We start from the raw sequence: 23,641 nt of genomic DNA, 5'->3' as shown, positions 1-23,641 counted from the left end.
CTATTCACCTGCCTGCCTGATCACCCCTAACTGCCTCTGCCTCAGCCCCCGCTGTGGCAGCTTTGTCCAGAAGGACGTCTGATTAGCATATTATGCTTTTATTATTATAGATTATTTCTTTTTTAATTAGAATAGATTTACATACAATAAAATGCATAGTATTCATTTTGTTTAGTTTTGATAATGTTATAAACCTGTATAACCACCAAGATTATGTTCATCACTGAGTGTTCTTTTGTGCCTCTTTCCAGTTACTCTGCCTTGAAAACCACTGTTCTATTTTCTACTATGACAGATTAGTTTTGCCTGTTTTTCAGCTGTATATAAATAGAATCCTATAGCATGGTATTTATGTGTGTGTGTGTGTGTGTGTGTGTGTAACTGTCTTCTTTCCATCAAGGTAATGATTTTTAGGTTCATCCATGTTGCTGTACCTATCAGTTTATTGTTATTGCTGAGTATTATTCTATTGTATAAATATACCACATTTTGTTTATCTCTTCTCCAGTTGATGGACATTTAAATAGTTTCCATTTTTGGACTGTTATGAATAAGGTGCTATGAACATTCCTGTACAATTATGTGGTCATAAGTTTTCACTTCTCTTGAGTAAATAGGAGTTGAGTTGAGATGTCATAGGATAGATGCCTGTTTAACTTTATAAGATACTGCCAAACAGTTCTACAAGTAGTTGTGCCATTTTACCCTTTGATTATGTAACTAGGAGTGGAATTGTTAACTCCATGTTTAATGTTTTGAGGAATTACCACACTGTTTTCCAAGCAAGGTGCACATATTACATTCCCACCAACAGTGTGTGAGGGTTCCAGTTTCTCCCCATCTTCACAACATTTGTTTTATTATAGCCATCTATCTTTGTGTATGTGAAGTGGTATTGTTGTTTTGATTTGCAGTCCGCTAATGACTCACAGTCACTTCTTTGCTCTAAATCATGCCACTTCTTTTCTCAAAATTCCGCACATGACTAATATCTTAGAAACAAAGGTCAATCCTTACCTTTCATGATCTAGTCTTAGCCTCCCTCATCTTTTGCCACTTTCCTTCACCTATTCTATGTTTTGGTCATTGGGAACAATACAGAATTCCTTTTTGTTCATTCTTCATATTCTTCCTCTAGACTACGTACTCCTTGAGGGAGAATATCTCACTTTCATCTAACATAAATTCTCATTTACTTTACCTCTCAAATGGCTCTGTAATCAGTCTTCCCTACTCTGTTCCATTTTTTTTTTACTGTATTTTGTTTAAAATATATTTTTTATTGATTTCAGAGAGAAAGAGACAGGGAGAAAGAGAGATATAAACATCAGTGATCAGAGAGAATCATTGATTGGCTGCCTCTTGAACTGAGGATTGAGCCCACCACCTGGGCATGTGCCCTGACTGGGAATCAAACAGTGGCCTGCTGGTTCATAGGTTGACACTCAATCACTGAGCCATACCAGTTGGGCTCTTTTACTCTACTTTAAAAAAAAAAATCTTTATTTTTGAAAGTATTACATATGTCTCCTTCCCCCCCATCCCCCATTGACCTCTCCCAGCCCACTCCCACTCCCAGCACAGGCCCTCTCCCCCTTATTATCTATGTCCTTTGGTTATGTTTATATGCATGCATACAAGTCTTTTGGTTGATCTCTTACCCCCCTCCTCTCCTCTGCCTTCCCTCTGAAGTTTGACAGTCTATTGGATGCTTCTGTGTCTGGATCTATATTTTTTTAAAAATATTTTTATTGATATTTTACAGAGAGGAAGGGAGAAGGATAGAGAGTTAGAAACATCGATGAGAGAGAAACATCGATCAGCTGCCTCCTGCACACCTCCCACTGGGGATGTGCCCGCAACCAAGGTACATGCCCCTGACCGGAATCGAACCTGGGACCTTTCAGTCCGCAGGCCAACGCTCTATCCACTGAGCCAAACAGGTTAGGGCTGGATCTATTTTTGTTCATCAGTTTATGTTGTTCATTATATTCCACAAAGGAGTGAGATCATGTGATATTTATCTTACTCTGACTGACTTATTTCATTTAGCATAATGCTCAGTGAAACATTATGGTAAGAGTTCCTTCTTTTTTACAGCAGCATAGTATTCCATTGTGTAGATGTACCACAGTTTTTTAATCCACTCATCTGCTGATGGGCACTTAGGCTGTTTCCAAATCTTAGCTATTGTAATTGTTCTGCTATGAACATAGGGGTGTATATATCCTTTCTGATTGGTGTTTCTGATTTCTTGGGATATATTCTTAGAAGTGGGATCACTGGGTCAAATGGGGGTTCCATTTTTAATTTTTTGAGGAAACGCCATACTGTTTTCCACAGTGGCTACACCAGTCTGCATTCCCACCAGCAGTGTACGAAGGTTCCCTTTTTTTCTCCACATCCTCTCCAGCACTTGTAATTTGTTGATGATAGCCATTCTGACAAGTGTGAGATGATATCTTATTGTCATTTTGAATTGTAACTCTTGGATAATTAGTGAACTTGAGCATGTTTTCATATCTCTCTTTGCCTTCTGTATGTCCACTTTTGAAAAGTGTCTGTTTAGGTCCTTTGCCCATTTTTTGATTGAATTGTTCATCTTCCTTTTGTTAACTTGTATGAGTTTCCTATAAATTTTGGAGATTAAACTCTTATCAGATGTAACATTGGCAAATATGTTCTCTCATGCAGTGGGCTCTCCTGTTGTTTTACTCTGTTTTTTGAGATATTTTCTTAGTGGTCCACTCAAGGATTACAATTAACAATGTAACTTAAAACAAACTTGTTCAGATTAATACTAACTTAAATTCATTCAATAGTATACAAAAACTTCGCTCTGTTCCCTTTCCACTTCTTTTGTGCTGTCATTGCTATACTAATTATAGCTTTATTCATTAAAAGTTTACTAGCACAGTAAGAAGAGTTACAAACAAAAATATGTTTATGCTGTCTTTCTATTTGCATATGTGCAGTAAAACTTCGATATAATGGACTAATTTGGACAAGGGGGTGTTCGTTAAAGCCAAAAGTTCATTATATAATAAAGTAGGTTTTCCAAACATGTATGTTAAAAAATTGACAAGTTAGTTTAGTGTTTTATGTAGACACGTTTGTGTAATTACAATTAAGTATGTATGAAAAATTTAATTTCACAGAAAAGTTTTTTATATGTATTACTATAATTTTAAATTTATACTGAATAGGCCTAGTAAATGTGTGCACTCACCAGTCACCTCTAGTAAACAAATGCACATGGCCAGGGCGTGGCTCACCAGCACTAGTTAAAACTGCTGCAGAAAGTCTCACCAAGCAACAGCAGGACCAGTTAGGGCTTGATGCGATGTGATCACGTGCTACTCATTCCCTGAACATAATTTATGAGTGGTGACTCTTGGATTTAAATATGTAGACTATAGTTGTAGGTATGCAATATTTACTGATGTCAGCGAATTACTATATTGTTCTTTCCAACATATGACCTATTTGCTAAAATTTGTTGAAAATAACAGTGAATTAATAACAAAAAAAATAACCTGTTAATTTAATTATAAGCAAATCTTGGTTAAAAGCATTTAAATTAATAGGGTATTAATTTTCACATAAGACATATGGACTGGAAATTTTGTCCATTTAATATGAGGTCCATTAAATTGAGGTCCACAAAATTGAGGATTTGATGTAGTTACTGTGACTGGTATTCTTTCTTTGTGTGGATTTGAGTTATATCTTGTATGCTTTAATTTCAGCATGAAGGAAGGACTTCCTTTAGTATTTCTTGTAGGGGAGATCTGCTGTGGATGAGTTTTCCTAGTATTTGTTTATCTGGAAATTTCTTGATTTTGTCTTTATTGTTTAAAAGATAATTTTACTGGATATGGAATTTTTGTTTGACAGTTTTTTTTTCTTTTAGCACGTTGAATATGCCATATTACTGCCTATGGCCTCCATAGTTTCTGATGAGTCATTATTAATTTTATTAAGGATCCTCCTCTATGTGATGCATCACTTTACTTTGTGCTATCAAGATCCTCTGTTTGGCTTTGGCTTTTGATAGTTTGGCTATGGTATGTGTGATAACAAATCTCTTTTGGTTTTACCTTTTTGGAGGTTGTTGAGCTTTTTGCATGTGCAGATTAATTTTTCCCATCATTTTGGGAGGAGTCGTTTAAACAATTATTCTTTATTGTTTTATGTAATTTTAAAAAATTTAATTTTAAAACAAGACTAGTATATTTGATTTATTACCAAGGTAATCCTAAAAAGGTAATGGTACTTAAGTTACATGCATTAGAGAGCAATTTTTAAAATGACCATCATTGTTGGTAGAAAATTTTTTTCCTTGTTATTACTTTATTGTTATTTCTTTCTTTTTCTCTCTTTCTGGGACTCTCAGTCTGTGTATGTTAGTATATTAGATGGTGTCCCATGGATTTCTGAGGCCCTTTTTAATTTTTTTCTTTTCTGTTTCTTAGACTGGATAATCTTAGTTGACCTATTTTCAAGTTTGCTTGCCCACATCTGTTGTTGAGCTCCTCTAGTGAATTTTTAAATTTTACTTATTGTACTTTTCAACTTCAGAATTTCTATTTGAATTTTTAAAATAATTTGTTTCTTTTTGATATTTTCTGGTGAGATATTGTTGACAGGCTTTCCTTTAATTTTTAGACATGCTTATTTTTAGTTCTTTGAACATATTTGTAATATCTGATTTAAATGTTGTCTACTAAGTCCAATGTCTGGCTTCCTCAAAGATAGTTTTTATTCACTGCCTTTTTTTCCTCTATGTAGGGGCTATAATTTCCTATTTCTATGTGTTTCTTATAGATTTTTTGTTGGAAGGCAGACATATTGAATAATATAATGTGGCAACTCTGGAAATCAGATTCCTCCCTTCCCCAAGGTTTGTTTTTGCTTGTTGTTGCTGTTTGTTTGTTCACCGACTTCCATAGATTATTTTTTTAAAGTCTGTATTCTTTGTCATGTGCAGCCACTGAAGTGTCTGATTGGATAGAAATTTCTTAAATGCCTTGAACAAATAAGTTCTCTCAGCTTTGCCTAGGATCTCTGTGTGCATGTGGGGCATGATTTGAGTGTTCCACAGATGGCTTACAAGTGTGTCTTAGCCTTTATTTCCTGCTTGTGTAAAGCTTTAGAATCAGCCAGCTGTGTTAGATTAGGCCCTTCTCAGGATTTTCCTGACGTGTGCATGGCCTTCTAGACAGCTAAGCATACACTGGAGCTTTTCAAAGCTTCCTTTGGACATCTCATTCCCAGGTTTTCTTTTTAAGGTTTTTTTTGTTTGTTTGTTTGTTAGGCCTTTTTGTCATCCTTACCTTAGCTCCAATAGGTTTTGCTCCCTCAGGCAGCTGTGTTGTTAAGCAAGTGTTGCTGATTTTTCTTTGACAAAGACCTTAGGGTAGTGCTGTTTGCACACAGGGAGTTCTGAGTGGGTCAAATAAAGACAAATTCTAAGAATGGAGCTTTTCAGGGAGCTACTACACAGGTCAATATAGATAGTTCCTTGGAGGTGGGGCTTTGAGGAGCTCTGACCCTGTTCTGGCCCCCTCAGTGGTTGCCAGACTGCTGGTTTTCACCATTGTTGTGAGCAGTTGGTGTTCAAGACTATTACAGAGATGGGGAGAGAGATGGAACAAAGCAAGTTAAAACACCACAAAGCTCATTGTTCTTAGGGAGGTTCACCCATTTTTTCTTGGATAAATGTCAGATTGTTGAAAGTCTTTTGTTAATTACTAGAGTTCTGAAAAAGTTGATTTTTGACAAATTTTGCCAGTGTTATTATTTTTATGGAAGAGTGGGTTTCAGAGGTCCTGAGCTTTGTTGATACTTTCATTACATTCCATTTAAAGCTAAAGAGCTTTCTTTACATATTTTGAGGAAAGGATCAGGATTTTCCCTTCAGCAGGTTTGGGATTTGAATTCTGGTGAGATTCCAGAGTTTTTTATTGTTTTATATCTCAATCTCAAGCTCTACAAACCATAGCCAATCTCTTTGCTTTATAGCTGCCAGATTTTTGGATTACTGGTGAGTTCTCTTTGCTATTCAGTCCTATATTCTGCGTTTGCAATCAGATCTCTCTTGTCCTATTGCCCTGCCTCTATTCTTCAGAGGCCTTGTCAGTGAAGATCAAGAGTGCCTCAGAAGGATTGATCTCAGCTCTTTTATCTCAGCTCCATCCTTGAGAACTGCTACCTTGCACTGGGTGAAGACCTGAAGTGCTTTGGAGGGATTTCTGCTGCTTTTTCTGTCCCCGCCTTCAGCCTTTTGTGTGTTGTTGACTTGCTTTAAGGAGAAAGGCCCAGCATTCTTCAGGAAGGATGTTTCTCAGCTTCTGTCCTTCATCTGGTTTTTACTGTATACCCCTGTATACTTAGCGAAGGCCAATGGAAAAGAGTTGGTGGGTAGGTGGAGATTTTCTCTGTAACTGGGACTTCTCAGTAGGTTAATTTATCTGCCAGGCCATGTGTGTCCATTGTAAGTTTGTTAAAAGTTTACCTTGTTTGTTGTTTTAAAAAATTTTTTTATAAAGTTTACCTTGTTTATCATGACACATCTATGGCAGATTCTTCCTCCTCTTACCATTCTACCAGGGATGAAAACCAGCTCTGTGTCTTTTCTCTCCCTGAGAGGGCTCATTACTTTTTAGAATTTAGTTCATTAAGGTTTCTTTGTATCCTTACTTGTATGATGGGTTTTTAAGAAACTTGTTTTTGATTGATTAACTGACTTGTTCTGGTTGTTAGATTGGAAATGAAATGCTCTTGTAATTCTCTTTAAGCTAACTAGAAGTGATAGTTATTTTTAATGTTCATTGTTTATTAGTTATGCTTAATTATATTATTGTAATAGATAGGCTTTCTTTTCAGGGGTGAGACTAGTGACATGATTCTTAAGTTATTATACTTATCTAGAGAAAAATTAACAAGATATATCTCTAACACCTTACGTGCCATAGGTACATAATAATTGAAAAACATCACTCATTTTTCTGATTTCTGGCTTTTTTATTGCAAATGTGGCTAACTTTTTAAATAAACTTCAGAAATGAGGAATAATATCCACTGTTAATAGACAATAGGAAGACTTTTATGTAGTCTGAGTTCTATAGGGTAACAACTTACTTAGAGGGAAATTATATTTAAAATTTTGTCAGTACTACTTTTTAGATGTGTGAATTTCGTTTTCCTTTTAATTTTTAGATATGTTAATTTCTATAGTCATTTAACTGCTCTCAGTCTCCTTGTGTATATGGGGATGATCACTTCAACCTTCTGGATATGTCATAAGGATCAAATCAAATAGCATATGTGAAGTGTGTAGAATAGTGCCTGGCACATAGGACTCAAATAAATATGAATTCCTGACACAACCATTTTCCCAGTCTCCTGATTCTTGTTCCTTTTCATTTTCCATCATTCCATGCTTATGACTCTGTTGAGTATGGGATTACTAAGGGTTGCTCTGATTTTTGCCTAAGCCATGTGCTGAAGATATTTCTTCTTTATCAGTCTTACTCTTAAAAGATTAATCTAGAATACAGTTTATCTAGATTTGATTTTGAATTTGCCCTCAGGTTGTTTGCAGGATCACAAATAGCATAGACCCTTCAAATAAGCTTTAATTTCATTTCAAAGATCAAACTTAATGTATTTATAGTGTGGAAAGAATGTTGGCCTTTTCAGTCTCACCTAAACATGAAGCGTAGTCATTGTCTGATAGCTTTCAACAGAGGATAGCTATCTATCCCTTCTTTTTTTTCAATCTTTACCCAAGGGTATGTTTTTATTGGTTTTTAGAGAAAGAGGAAGAAAGAGAGAGAAAGAGAGAAACATCAATGTGAAAAAGAAACATTGATCGGTTGTTTTCCGTACCAGCCACAATCAGGGATCAAACTCACAACGTAGGTATGTGCCCTGACTGGGAATCAAACCTGCAACCTTTTTGGTGCACGGGATGACCTTGTAACCAACCAAGCCACCCAGCCAGGGCATTCCTTCTTTTCTTTTACTTATTTATCTTTTCTTTTTAAAAATCATTTCTTATTTTTAATTACAGTTGACATACATTGTTGTATTAGTTTCAGGTGTACACCCCAGTGATCAGACATTACAGGGTATCCCTTCTTTTATTTTATTATTTTTAAAAATATATATTTTTTATTGATTTCAGAGAGGAAGGGAGAGAGAGATAGAAATGTCAGTGATGACAGAGAATCATTGATCAGCTGCCTTCTGCATGCCCCCTACTGGGGATCGAGCCCGCAACCTGGGCATGTGCCCTTGAGTGGAATCGAACCTGGGACCCTTCAGTCCATAGGACGATGCTCTAGCCACTGAGCCAAACTGGTTAAGGCAAGGTTATCCCATTTTTTAACAACTAAGTTGCTGTAGTCTACTATCTGGGGTCTGTTGAAATATTTTGTCATAGTCACAAATGTTTAATCACTTGGGGGATCTTATTAAGTGAGAGAATTAATAAGGCTATATTAGCTTTAAGGATTCAGTGGATCTTAGCAATAATATAAATTTTTAAACTTATAAACATAGGCTTTGAATGAATGTATTTTTATATTTTGCAAGTGTAAAAGATATCTATTTTTAAATATAGGAAAACTCCCATAAATTGTCAACAAAACCCCATTTTGGTTATTTTCCGTTTTTATTACCGTTTTCATGCATCTCTTATATAATCAAAAAGTTTCACTTTTTTTGTGTTGCCTTTTGAAATTTATCTGAAGAGAGTTTATATTTAAAGCAGTTGGATGGTCCATAAGCACCAATTTGCATTTTCTGTGCTTGCTATTCATTCATTATTATTCCTACCGTATTCACAAGATAAGTATCCTTATCTATTACTTTTTGTATATCAAGATGATGATGCAGCCCTGGCTGGTGTGGCTCTAGTGAGAACGTCAGCCATCACACCGAAGTGTCGCAGGTTCGATTCTTGGTCAAGGGCATGTACCTGGGTTGCAGATTCCATCGCTGGCCCTGGAAGTGGGTGTGGTAGACAACCAGTTGATGAGTCTATTTCACATTGATGTTTCTCTTTCTCTCTGTCACTCCCCCTCCCTCCCTTTCACTCTCTCTCTAAAAAAAAAAATCAACTGGAAAAATATCCTTGGGTGAGGATTAACAGCAACAATAGCAAAAAGATGTTGGTGCATGTCTTATGTTTTACCCAGTAGTAGGTTGTTACATAGTTTTTCTTAGGAACAACTGTGCCCCGTTGTTAGAAAAAGACTGTTTGGGAGTTTGTTTAACTTGAAATAGTGGCTGAGCTAAATCAACTAAATTTTATGCATCCACATAAGTATTATGTGGTTGCTACATATTGGTTGGACATTTATATTGTATTGCATACTATAACATATTTTTTACATCTGTTTACTGTATTAAGTTAAAACATTGTATTCTTTGAACTATTTCTGCCTTCTCTTGGGGACAATTTCCCAATGGGAAAATTATAGTTCTTTTGTTTGCTATTACATGATTGATTAGAAATTATGGGTTTTGGTTATTAGAAAACTTTGATGGATTTTTTTTCCCTCTCTTGGAGCTATTTAAAAAATATTTTGGGCCGAAACCGGTTTGGCTCAGTGGATAGAGCGTCAGCCTGCAGACTGAAGGGTCCCGGGTTCGATTCCGGTCAAGGGCATGTACCTGGGTTGCGGGCACATCTCCGGTGGGAGATATGCAGGAGGCAGCGGGTCGATGTTTCTCTCTCATTGATGTTTCTAACTCTCTAACTCTCTCCCTTCCTCTCTGTAAAAAATCAATAAAAATAAAAATATATTTAAAAAAAAATATTTTGGAAATGGTATTCTGTTGAACTTTGATAATAATTGCTTTCCTTCCCGTATTTATGCATCAGTTTAGCTTCTTGCCTTTTGAATATTTAATATTTTCAAATGAAACATAAAATGATAGACTTTCATTAAGGAAAGGAACTTTAGCAATTATTATTCTCTCTGAAACTCCTTTTATAGCTAGGAAGGTAGGACCATGAGAAAGAGGTCCGAAGACTCATTAATTAGTAGCAAAACCTAAACTTCCTGACTTCAGTTTGATTTTTCTTTCATGGTCTGTCTCAGTGTCTCTGGCTACTGTTCTTTAAAATAACTCTTGGGGGGAAAAAACCAAAAACAAACAAACAAACAAAAAACAAAATAAAATAACTCCTGGAGTATGAAAGAAACTCTTCTAGAATTAAGTGTGAAAATTTATTAAAAAATATTGGAATAGCTGAGGCATGGCAGTGCTATTTATTTCTGTCTTTATCAAAGTTAGTATTCAGAGCACTGAAACTCACTGTTGTCTTTTAGTAATGAAGAAATGAAAATCACAATGTTGAAATATGAACTTTGATATTCATACTTAACATATATCTAATAGAAGGGTAGAAATCCTCCTAACTGGCCTGGCCGATACTGTAGACTGGAAACATTCATAAGTGGAAGTCTGAAATTCTATTAAAAACCCCAGGAAAGCTGTTACCTCATCAAAGTAAAATTTCTTCAATTGGTGACTGTCTGATTGAGATAATGAATGCTTATATTTTACAGTCAGTTGTCACAGTAGGCCATCTTTTCTGTCTCCAGCATCTATATAGCCCAGTGCCTGTCACGTAGTGGACACAGGAGTTGGATTGCTCTTCAGTTTTTTATTATCTAGGTTTTTCCACCTCCTGCCTTGACTATTATAACTTCCCCTTATCATCTTAGCCCCTGGTCTCTCACTTGCAAGTATTGAAGTGGATAATTAAAGCTTTTCTTTTTGTATGAAAGCTGAATCTTATCGCTTAGATGAAATTGACAGCTTTTGATAAGAGATTTCCTTGATGTTTTTGTGCTTGAAGTTAAACTATATAGTATCAAAGTTGGTATTTTTTCCAGGTTTGCCTTATGAGGTTGTGCTCCTGGGTAGCAGTGTTCAATAGATTCCTTTAAACCTGACCTTAGAGATATTTCAACTTCCTTATATAACTTTCTTGTTGCAGTCAGTGGATTAATTATATGTGAGGTCATTTAAGTTTTACTGGTCACACTGACCTCTTATCCAGGCAATTAGGGCCCACAAAGATATTTTGCAAGAATTACAAAACTGCTTTTAAAATGTTTTGGCATAAAGTCAGCAGGATGAGAGGTTTTTTTTGGGGGGGGGGAGTGGTGGTGGTGGTGGTATCCTTTGTCTTTAGTTTATAAATAATTTTAAGAGGTTTGAGAAACTTATCAGCATCATAAATGACAGAACACTATGGAAAAAACTGTCATTTTTGTGTAAATGTAGATGATGTGGAACAGCCATTGCAGCACTTGTCAGCTGTAATGAATTAGTGACAAAGTTACACAGATGGCCTCCAGGAAGGTGTGACTAAGATTCTCTTACTTAATAGAGTCAGAGCTTGAAAAACAATCTGAGAAACAAGGCCTCCAATCCTTAAGCTTTACCTTATTTTTAATGGTTGCACTAATTGCCTCTCATTACACTAGAATTTGAGGAAAGGATTTCCTTTGAGATTTCTTTAGATGTATTTTTAAAAATAGAGCCCTCAAAAGGAAGAGTTCCATCAGAAGAGTCCCATCACTTTAAAACCCTTTAAGGTGGCCTGAGGTTTCCTCTAGAGTCTCTACAGCATTCTTTATTCAGTGCCTAATTTTTCTTCAGTCTTCTTTCTCCCAGGCACCATATTCAAGATAGCTCAACATTTTTGATGCATTTTCTTTTCTGTACAATTACTGTTGTTGTTTTCTGCAACTTTCATTGCAGACATACAATTTTTTAGCTCTATAATATGTTATATAGGCTTCTTTGGATCCACCTGGTAATTCAGTCACCATTTATGACATTGTTTAAAGAGAAAAGGACTTCAAGCAGTAAACCCTGTAACTCAAAAATCACATTGTTAATGTATATATAACACATCCAATAGACAGAGGATTAATACCCATAATATACAACTATACCTTACAAGTTGATGAGAAACATCATGTGATCCAGTAGAAGACAGGCAAAGGATTTAAGTAGGCATGCCACAGGAAATGAAGTCCAAATGGACAGTAAGTGTATGTACATATGTTCTAACAATGGTTAATAGTTAGATACAAATTATACAATAAAATAGAACTTTTCATGCATAACGTGGGTCAAAATTTAAAAGTATTGTAATGTTTAGTACCTACTAGGTTGCAGAGAAATGTAATTTTCATACATTGCTGGTATAAGCATGAGTGCATATGACCTCTTTGGAAAATAATATAGTAGTAACTATTAAAATAAAAAATATACCTACTTTTGATGTAGAAGTCTCTTTTTAGGTTTTATCCATTAAGGAAAAAACCAGCACATAAAAGAGGATATTTGTACACAACATATATTGCAGCATTTTTGGTGTTTTTCGTAGTGTCAAAAACTAGAAGCTATCGTAGTGAATCAAGAGGAATGATTGAATAAATTATTATGTACCCATGTCATCTTATCTTCTGCAGCTGTTTAAAAAGATTAGACAACCAAGAGGCTGTCCATGTGATATTGTTAAAAAAAAATTGCAGACTGTAGAGTAGTATATAAAGTCTGATACCATTTTTGTTTAAAAAAATTTTTTAAACACCTTTTACAGGTATTCTGTATTCAGAGAGAAGTGTTGAAGGATATACTTCACGCTCTTAAACTTTTATTTCCTTCTGGGGTATTGCCTTAGGAGTGGGATTAAGAATAGGAGGGGTTAAAGATAGATCATTTAAAAATTTTTTTACATCACCCTAGCTGGTTTGGCTCTGTGGATAGAGTGTCGGCCTGCAGACTGAAGGGTCCCGGGTTCGATTCTGGTCAAGGGCACATGCCCGGGTTTCGGGCTTGATCCCCAGTAGGGGGTGTGCAGGAGGCAGCCAATCAAGGATTCTCTCTCCTCATTGATGTTTCTATCTCTCTCTCCCTCTCCCTTCCTCTCTGAAGTCAATAAAAATATATAAAAATAAATAAATAAAATAAATTTTTTTTTACATTTTGGATTTTCCTTATGATAAGTTAGTATTAGCCAAATCTAATAAAAAACCCATGTTTAAAATGAAACTTTTTTCAAAGTAAAGAATACATTCATTATGTTTTAATTGCTTTTTCTCTAATCTGACTTATAAAAATAGAAAGTTCATACTTTATGTTTAAAGAATTTGGACTCATTTGACAAGACCTGAAAATTCCTGGTTCTTCTGAGATAATGTTCATAACCAAAGGTCATTCCTTGGTTTCATTTTACAGTTTTGCTTGTCAACATCTTGTCACTAGTACTAAGACCAACAAATATATCTTTAGTAAATTATCTTAATTTAGCAACACCCTTTGGGAGGCTGAGTTGAACTTTGGGTATTTTGTGATCTAATTTTCAGTCAAAATATTCTAATATATGCCAACTATTATATTGCTACTTTCTCTATCACAGTTCTCCCCTACTTCCAGTATGGCTATTATTATTTTGCAATACAGTTTTTTAAAAAAACCTTTGTTCCTATTACAAGAATAAAACAGTCAATATAGAAAACTTGTAAAACACTAAAAATCACAAAGGATAAAACACAATCATTCATAAGCCAAATAATAAACATTGTTAAATTTTTTTTTTAAATATATTTTATTGATTTTTCACAGAGAGAAAGGGAGAGAGATAGAGAGTTAGAAACATCGATGAGAGAGAAACATCGATCAGCTGCCTCCTGCACACCCCCCACTGGGGATGTGCCCGCAACCAAGGCACATGCCCCTGACCGGAATCGAACCTGGGACCCTTCAGTCCCCAGGCCGATGCTCTATCCACTGAGCCAAACCGGTCCCAGCAACATTGTTAAATTTTAATTCACTATTATAATACTTTTAACAGTGTGACTAAATATAAATTACATATAATAAATTTCATATCTTTAAAGTGTAAAATTTCCCAAATTTTGGCATCCTATATAATAAAGAGGTAATATGCAAATTGACTGTCACACTCTCACACAAGATGGCCGGCAGGGGAGGGCAGTTGGGGGTGACCAAGCCTGCAGGGGAGGGCAGTTGGGGGCAACCGGGCTGGCAGGGGAGGGCAGTTGGGGGCAATCGGGCCGGCAGGGGAGCAGTTAGGCGTTGATCAGGCTGGCAGGGGTGTGGTTAGGGGGCAATCATACTGGCAGGTGAGCGATTGGGAGCCAGCAGTCCTGGATTGTGAGAGGGATGTCCGACTGCCGGTTTAGGCCCGATCCCACAGGCCCGATCCCCTCGAGGGGTCCCAGATTGGAGAGGGTGCAGGCTGGGTTGAGGGACAACCTCCTCATCCCCCAGTGCACAAATTTTGTGCACTGGGCCTCTAGTATGTATATAATCATGAAACATTACTATAATAAAAATACTGATTACATAAATTCATTACTCCCCCAAAGTTTACTTGTACTCCTTATAATATACCTAGTTCCTATATTCTCTGGGAATCATTTATCTGCTTATAGATTTATTTGGATTTTTAAAAATTTTATATAAGTGGAATCATACAATATATTCCCTTTTTTTCCTCATTCCTATCACTCAGCATACTTTTTTTGAGAGTCTTCCATGTTATATGTCTTAATAGTTCATTCCATTTTTGCTGAGTAGTATTCCATGGTATGGAAATATTGAAATTTGTTTATTAATTCACCTGTTGATAGAGTTTATTGTTACCATTTTGAGGATCTTGAAATAAAGCTGATCTGAACCTTCATGTATAATTCTTTGTATGCACATATGCTTTCTCTTTGTGTGTGTAAATAGCTAGTAGTGAATGGCTATATCTCGTGGTAAGTATTAAACTTTAAGGAACTGAAGGAACTGTCATTCTGTTTTCCAAAGTGGTTGTATTATTCTATATTTCTACCAGTAATGAGAAAGAGTTATAGTTCTTCCATATTCTTGTTATCTCTTGGTATGATCAGTCTCTTTAATCCCCTTCCATACTTGGTTCTTACTGACTGAAGGGCTGGATGAGGGGCTTTACTGATCCTCACAATAACCATACTCAGTAAGTATTATTCCCTGTCTTTTGAAAATTAGGAACCTTAGACCCAGAAGATTCAGAATATTTGTCCAAGAATATTGGTAAAGGACAGAATGAAAAATCACAACTTGGTCTGTTTGGCTTCAAAGACTTTTTCTTTCCATTATGGTATATTATGTTGTCTCTTGGGACAGTAAGAAAACCTCACTAGTTTTGAAGGATTTGTTATAACAGAATTTGTAATATGCATAATTTTCTGAAATTTTAATTTATGTATATATCTCACAAATTTGAGTCTGTGGAGGGAGAAAATTATAATTTATGTACCTTTTGTAGAATTATTTTAAAGTCCTTGAATATGCCTGGGCAAAAATAGTACATTTTTTTTTTTTGAAATAAGTATTGGCTAGGAATTGAATAAGGCATTTACCTCAACATGAACCAGATGTTTTATTCTTACATAGAGAAGGAAATTATAGAATATAGGATCAAGCTCTCTGGTATTATTATGACATAATTTTATTACTATGTGGACTCCTAGAAGGTAGCTTCTTGTGCTTGAAAACATTGAGGTTGGGGATTTCTCTCATGCACTGGGCTGTGTTTATATTAGGTTATGCATGGCAGTTTGGCAGTTTGTTTTGCAGATGTTCCTAATGTACAGTCTTACATCTTGTTTCTATTTCTGGAATGCTTTTAAGTATGACTCATGCCTTCTTGAGGCTATACTAAAAATACAGCTAGTTTCAAGCATTAATGTAAAATATACCACAGATACCACACAGCAGTACGTAATGCTTTCTCTCAGTGGTTTAATGTAATTTCCTGACAAATATTTTCTTTGACAAAATACACTATACTAAAATATAAGTGGAAATGGGATTTTTAAGTTTTTTTTTGGAGAAGTGGGTTCTTTGATAACATAATGTAAACAACAGAATAAATTTAAAATTTTAATAAAAGGAGTTAAATATGCTATTGGTATCACCAAAATCCAAGAAATAGTATTAATGTCCAGAAAAGCAAGTCTACTAAATTTAATGGAGCCAGGTGAGGTCCACACTTATAGGGAAAATATTGGACCTGAAGGGAGAGCCTGTTAAAAAGATTTTGGAAGGGCAATTAGACATATGGCTGGAATGCAAGCTTTGGACTAAAACAGTTTAGGTCTAACTCCTGGTTTATGCACTTATCACCTGTGGACAAAGGGTAATGAGCATTTAACAAATGCTTATATGGTAGTTACTATATTACCAGACATTTCTAAATGCTGCTTTAATCTTCATAAAAACTTTATAACTCAGTACATTTATCATCTCCATTATACAGTTGGAGAAACTGAGCACAGAGGGTTTAAATAGCTGAGTAAGGTTACATAGCTAGTAAACAGAATTGGGATTTGAGCAGTTCAGTTCAGGTCTGTATCCTTACATATTATATGTTGTGACATCCAGATGCAACACTATACAAAAAATCATTTGTGTTTTTACCTGGCACTTGACAAGAATGAAATAAATTATAACTATTGTCATTATTATTGAGGGGCAGTAAAAGAAGGAAAAATATTACCAATACCATTGAAACTATGAGAATCTGATTCCATGCCCAGATAACCATTTTCCTGAATTTATCATTTATTGTATTTTTGCTTTTTCAAGTACTGATTTATTGTATATGTGTATATTTATAATGAATTCAATTTGCTAGTTTATTGAGTTTTATCAAAATAGTACCAAATGTGATTTATTCTGAGAATTAATTTCTTCACTCAATATTATACCCTTTAAGAGTTAAACATATTGTTCGAAGTAGTGGTAGTTTATTCTGTTTTTGTCATTATATAACATTCCATTGTGTGTGTTTTTTTCCATCTCCTGCCTCCAATTTTATTTTGAATAACATTGCTATGAGTATTTTATGTGTCCCCTAATGTACAGGAGTGAGAGTTTTTCTTATATACCTAGGAATGCACCTACTGGTTCACTGGGTGATTTACAAATGAGCAAACACAAATTAATTGTATTAACTCAAACATTTCAGAAAATGCTTAGGCAGAAGATGAGCAGATTGATGGGTGATTTAATAGTAGACTTAGAAGGGCATTGAATAGAGTAATCTTCTGTTCCCAAAAGAGTTGGTATAGAAGAATAGACAATTTCTAAAGAAGGCATTTAAGTCTTCATAAACTTTTTAACTGTGAAGTTTGAGATCTCACATCTCATTGCCAACTAAGTTATAATATAGTTCTCTTAAATTTTAAAAGACTACAATAATCATTAATTGTCTGGGATGATTTTATCATATCCCCTTTTAGAACAAAAGGGGTGGACTATAAAACTGAGATAAATAACATACTATTCTTTATATCATACTTGAAAATCACTTTCATTCCTTTAGTGACACTTACAGATGAGTGTTCAAATGTTCTTATAAGCTTTTAAGTGTTATGTACCTCTTTGTGATATCATAAACTTTGTCCTGTTTTAATATTGATAATGATGTTTTTATTGTAAAACAGTGTGAAAATTCACCAGGTGTCTGTATCAATGGATGTGTTTATGCATGTGTGTATGTATTTTAATATAATATACAATTTTCATTGATTGCTTGGAGGTTTATATTATATGTAGTAGTATGATCTGCATTTCACTTTATATTCCCTCTTCCCTCCCTTTAAAGTTTCAGACTCTCTGGCTCAATCTGTAATTCAGCATCTAAGATGGATAATGCAGAAGGATCTCCTGGGGCAGGATGTCTTTCTAATAGGACCTCCTGGGCCTCTTCGACGCTCTGTTGCTATGCAGTACCTGGTGAGCAGTCAATTCTTGTGCATTCCTAAGGGTCTTAACATTGATAAGTTATGTTGAAAAATTAATTAAGATTAGGAATTTATAAAAATATGAGGATTAGTCATTACTGAAAAAAATTGTTAATGTTGGAGGCTGATTTGTTTATAAATAGTTTGGAATAAGTTATTTGCAAAGCAAGTGTATTACTTTTCATAGCTTTAGCAAATTTTTGTTGTAACTAGAAAGTTCTCCACTTCCAGTGGAAAGGAAATACAAATTCAGTCAATGAATAGCAGATAGAATCAGCAACTCTGAGATTACAAAACAAAACTTAGTTTTATAATACTTAGGGAACATTCTCTTATCTCAGATCCACATTTTAAAAGGCCAAATAATTCTCTTGACTTTTTGATATTATATGGTCTTTAGAAAGAGAGCCTAGGGTTTGTAGACTATCTCATGTGTTATATGCTCTCTTTTTTTCTTTAAGTAGATGAGAAAACAAGTTCATTAAATTACTCGCTCAAGCTCTCTTCAGCTAGGAAATGATGGAGCTCGACTTCAAATCTCATATTATTTCCCCTTTCTGACACGTTATCCTTTTAAATGTTTGCAGTTCTATAAGCACATTGTGAAGTGAGTTGAAGTACTCAATTTTCAACCCAAAATAAAAAATATTACAAGACTTCTTTCCATTTTGTCTCCATTAATAGGTATTGTTCTAGTGATTCGAGGAAGAATGTTATCAAATGAAGTTGCTTTGCTCTGAATATACTTTTTAGGATAAGAGAAAAATCTTTCTTAAATTTTCCTTGTGTTCTTGATATTAATTCATTAATATGCTGTTGAAATATACTTTGTGCACTCTTTTATGTCACTGGTGAAATTATTTTGTTGCTCACAAAATCATGTAGGACAGGAATGATAATACAGTGAGCAATTCAGAACCTAAGTACCTCTAGCCCATATATCTCATATCTTTTGTTCCTAGAACCAGTTTGTGAGGTATAATGTGCCATTGTATGCATTGTATCCCTATCCTCACTTTATTAATATACAAGGCAAATCTGTCTTATTTAAGAATGCAGAGCCAGCTACCGAGAATTCAAATTCTAGAACCTCTTTCATTTTAAGATGTGCACTTTCCACCTGGCTAATTTCAAAGACTACAATATCTTACTTTGTTTTGATTCTGGCAAGACTTGGAAGCTTGTTTGGAAGGAATGTGGAATGAGAAGGGGTAGGAGATTTTAGGAGTCTTCTTGGTTAAAAATGCAACATAAGTTTATAAGGGTGATGTCTTTATGTTAAAACAAAATAAACTTTAAATTGTGAAATAGATCTGAGGCAGCTTTAGGATGTGGAAATGCACCTAAGAAAACTTACCAGCCTAAGCTGCCTAGCAAACTCTGCAGTGGGTACTATGCTTAACTTAGTAATAGCCACAGAAAAGGAGGTCTATAAAAGCAGAAACTTTGGGCCAAGCCTGCTGAATCAATGAGAAATTAAGTAGAAATAATCTGATAGTCATGTTTATATTTACGTCATATAAAAGCGGTTCTATAGATAGTTAAAAAAACTCAGCAGACCACTGCTGCCTCCTCTACCTGCTGCTCGGGTGCTGTTTATGAGCTCGCTCAGACTGCTTCTGTGCAGCAGCAGCTGGGGAGATTGTGTGCTCGTTTTGGCTGATGCAGAGTCCTAGGAAGCTGTTAAGACTGCGCATATCCTTGATGTGGCAGTTCAGGGTATTATGGTGGTACAATCTATATATCCTATCTAATAAAAGAGAAACATGGTAATTAGCCATACCTCCGCTACCCTTCCCATTGGCTAATCAGGGCGATATGCAAATTAACTGCCAGCCAAGATGGAGGCCGGCAGCCAGGCAGCTTGAAGCGAACATGAGGCTTGCTTGCTTCAGTGACGGAGGAAGCCAACGTTCCCCGCCTGCCGCTGCTGGCCTCTGAGCTTGCAGTTTGAAACATTGTTACAAATATAGAAGCTAAACAAAACCCCAGAAAGCTGCTTTCAGCCAGCCGGGATCTCAGAGCTGGAGTTGAAACAGTGTTTCGATTATAGAACCCAAACAAACCAGATACCTGCTTTCAGTAGCCGAGGCCTCAGAGCTGGAGCCAAGCCTCAGAGCTAAAGTTGGCCCAGAATAAAAGAAAAAAAGGAGCGGTTGGGAGCTTCAGTCACCCGCCAGCCTGAAAAAGGCCCTCAGCCCTCACCCAGACTGGCCAGGCACCCCAGTGGGGACCCCCACCCTGAAGGGGGTGTGACCAGCTGCAAACAGCCATCAGCCCCTCACCCAGGCTGGCCAAGCACCCAAGCGGGACCGCCACCCTGATCCAGGACACCCTTCAGGGCAAACCAGCCGGCCACCACCCATGCACCAGGCCTCTATCCTAGTCAGCCGGGCTTCAGCCAGTCGGACCGCAACATTGTTTCAAATACAGAAGGTAAACAAAGGCCAGTAACCTGCTTTCAGCAGCCGAGGCCTCATACTGGAGCCGAGCCTCAGAGCTAAAGCTGGCCCAGAATAAAAAGAAAAAGAAAAAAAGGAGTGGTTGGGAGTTTCAGTCACCCTCCAGCCTGAAAACGGCCCTCAGCCCCTCACCCAGACTGGCCAGGCACCCCAGTGGGGACCCCCACCCTGATCCAGGACACCTTTCAGGGCAAACCAGCCGGCCCCCACCTGTGCACCAGGCCTCTATCCTATATAGTAAAAGGGTAATATGCCTCCCAGCACCGGGATCAGCGGAGCCGCGAGGCCTCCCGGCACCGGGGTCAGCGTGACAGGGGGCAGCGACCATACCCCCTGGTCGCCCTGCGGCTCTGTGTGTGACAGGGGGCGGGGCCACAACCTCCCTATCTGCCCTGCTCTGTTCCTGACAGGGGAAGGCGCCCCAACCCCCTGATCAGCCCTGCTCTGTGCCTGATAGGGGGGAGCTTCCCAACCCCCTGATTGCGCTGCGGCTCTGTGTGTGACAGGGTGCGGCGCCCCAACCCCCTGATCGGCCCTGCTCTGTGTGTGACAGGGTGCAGCACCCTCCCCCCCCCCCCCCACCCCCATGGGCCCTGCTCTGTGTGTGATGGGGTAGAGCCATAACCTCCCCATCGGCCCTGCCCTGAGTGTGACAGTGGCGGCACCCCAACCCTCTGATCGGCCCTGCTCTGTGTGTGACAGGGTGTGGCACCCCCCCCCCCCCCCCCACGGGCCCTGCTCTGTGTGTGATGGGGTAGAGCCATAACCTCCCCATCGGCCCTGCCCTGAGTGTGACAGGGTGCGGCGCCCCAACCCCCTGATCGGCCCTGCTCTGTGTGTGACAAGGGAAGGTGCCCCAACCCCCTGATCAGCCCTGCTCTGTGCCTGATAGGGGGGAGCTCCCCAATCCCCTGATTGCCCTGCGGCTCTGTGTGTGACAGTGGCGGTGCCCAACCCCCTGATCGGCCCTGCTCTGTGGGTGATAGAGGGCGGCGCCCCCCCCACCCCCCCACGGGCCCTGCTCTGTGTGTGACAGGGTAGAGCCATAACCTCCCCATCAGCCCTGCCCTGAGTGTGACAGTGGCGGTGCCCCAACCCCCTGATCAGCCCTGCTCTGTGTGTGACAGGGTGCGGCACCCCAACTCCCCCCCGCCCCCCACGGGCCCTGCTCTGTGTGTGACGGGGTAGAGCCATAACCTCCCCATCGGCCCTGCCCTGAGTGTGACAGTGGCGATGCCCCAACCCCCTGATTGACCCTGCTCTATGGGTGATAGAGGGCCGCGCCCCAACCCCCTGATCGGCCCTGCTTTGTGTGTGACAAGGGGTGGTTCCCCAACTCCCCTATTGGCCCTACTCTGTGAGTGACGGGGGGAGCTCCCCAACCCCCTGATGGGCCCTGCTCTGTGCGTGACAGGGGGGAGCTCCTCAATCCCCTGATCGGCCCTGCTCTGTGTGTAACAGGGTACGGAGCCCCAACCCCCCTAATGGGCCCTGCTCTGCCCCAACCCCCTGATCCGCCCTGCTCTGTGTGTGATGGGGTGGTACCCCAACTCCCCTATTGGCCCTACTCTGTGAGTGACAGGGGGGAGCTCCCCAACCCCCTGATCGGCCCTGCTCTGTGTGTGACAGGGGGGAGCTCCTCAACCCCCTGATCGGCCCTGATCTGTATGTGACAGGGTATGGAGCTCCAACCCCCCTGGTGGGCCCTGCTCTGTGCATGACAGGGGGCAGCGCCCCAACCCCCTGATCGGCCCTGCTCTGTGTGTGACAGGGGATGGCGCCGCAACTTCCCTATTGACCCTGCCTTGAGTGTGACAGGGAGCGGTGCCCTAACCCCCCAATCGGCCCTACCATGAGCGTGACTAGGGGTGGCATCTCAACCTCCCTATCCACCCTACTCTGTGCATGACAGGGGGCGGTGCCCCAACTCCCCAGTCGGCCCTGCTCTGAGCCCGACCAGGGGCTGCACCTCGGGATTGAGCCTCCCCTCTGCCACCCGGGAGCAGGCCTAAGCCAGCAGGTCATTATCTCCCGAGGGGTCCCAGACTGCGAAAGGCCACAGGCCGGGCTGAGGGACCCCCTCTCCCCCCCACCCCGAGTGCACAAATTTTTGTGCACCGGGCCTCTAGTATATATATATAAAAGCCTAAGCAACTGGCCAACTGGTAGCTATGATGCGCACTGACCACCAGGGGCAGACCCTCTACGCAGGAGCTCCTGAGCGGCAGTGACTTAGCAGCTGCGGTTGACACACCTGGAACCAGAGAGGAGGGAGCTGATTCTGGGATGCGTCACCTGAGAACTGCCTTCTTGCAATCCGGGACCCCTCGGGGGATGTTGGAGAGCCCGTTTCGGCCTGATCCTCGCAGGCCTGGCCGAGGGACCACACCAGTGTACGAATCCGTGCACCAGGCCTCTAGTTTAGTGATAAAAGGCATGCATCACTTTGTCAAGCAATGTGAATGACAGGGTTTCATAAACAAGAAGTGGGTATCTGCTAAAAAGAATTTGCTACTTTACTTGCAAATTGTGTGCTTAAAATAAGCAATTTATTCTTATTTTTAAAAATCACTGCTATGATGTGTGTTTTCTCTATTTAAAAATTTTTCCTTCTTTCCATTTATACTTAAATTTATGGGCACATTGCAACTGGCACATTTCAAGAAAACAAATTAAAAACAATATATTTTTATCACCATCACACGGAGATAAGGTGGAGAAAAAAATCCCTTTTCTGGAATATAAAGTAATTTACTGGAGTACGATATAAAGAAATAAGTTGAATGAGCTTGTGATTAAGGACCATTAATAGCATGCTCGTTCAACTTTTTTCTTTATACTCCAATAAATTAGTTTTCCCTTTTTAGTAAAAACATCTTGTATGCTTTATTTAATTGGATAATGTAATTGTTTTCAATTCAATGTAGAACCAAGGATAATGTTAAAAAAAATTTGTTCATAGTTATTCCATGTAGGGTAAAATAACTTTTGAAATGGATAAATTATTCTAAAAGAAATGGATTCTAGATGGTTTCCCTTTCAAATCATGGGATTTTTTTGGGGGTAAAATAATTCTTTTTTCCCTCCTCCTCCTCTACCTTTTCTTGCTTCCCTTCCTCACCTTTTCATCCTTTTTTCTCTTTTTTTTCCTTTCTGAATAGCTGTGTATGTATCTCTCTCTTCTGACTGTTGGTATATATCTTATTTTCACACATGGTAAAATACCTAACATAATGTATACAATTGGTAAACATTGGCTCATGGAATTAATTAATTAATTAAAATCACCCTTAAAAAGAAGATGAACATTACTTGTAGAAATGGCTATCATTGGGAGAA

At 38.6% G+C, this 23,641-nt stretch overlaps 1 protein-coding gene across 1 annotated transcript in view; it reads left to right on the top strand.

Moving 5' to 3' along the window:
* VWA8 (von Willebrand factor A domain containing 8) overlaps nt 1-23,641 on the top strand; it is a 386,454-nt gene that overhangs the window by 21,702 nt on the left and 341,111 nt on the right. Inside the window, exon 3 of the mRNA XM_070409005.1 lies at nt 17,702-17,832. Coding sequence (XP_070265106.1) covers nt 17,702-17,832 — 131 coding nt within the window. The remainder of the gene's footprint in view (nt 1-17,701; nt 17,833-23,641) is intronic.

The sequence above is a fragment of the Myotis yumanensis genome, unplaced genomic scaffold, assembly GCF_028538775.1.
Source record: "Myotis yumanensis isolate MYYU_CA2020_CCGP unplaced genomic scaffold, mMyoYum1.0.hap1 SCAF_3, whole genome shotgun sequence".
Lineage (NCBI taxonomy): Eukaryota > Metazoa > Chordata > Mammalia > Chiroptera > Vespertilionidae > Myotis > Myotis yumanensis.
The sequence above is the reverse complement of the archived record's forward strand: the minus strand, read 5'-3'. Positions and strand labels throughout refer to the sequence as shown.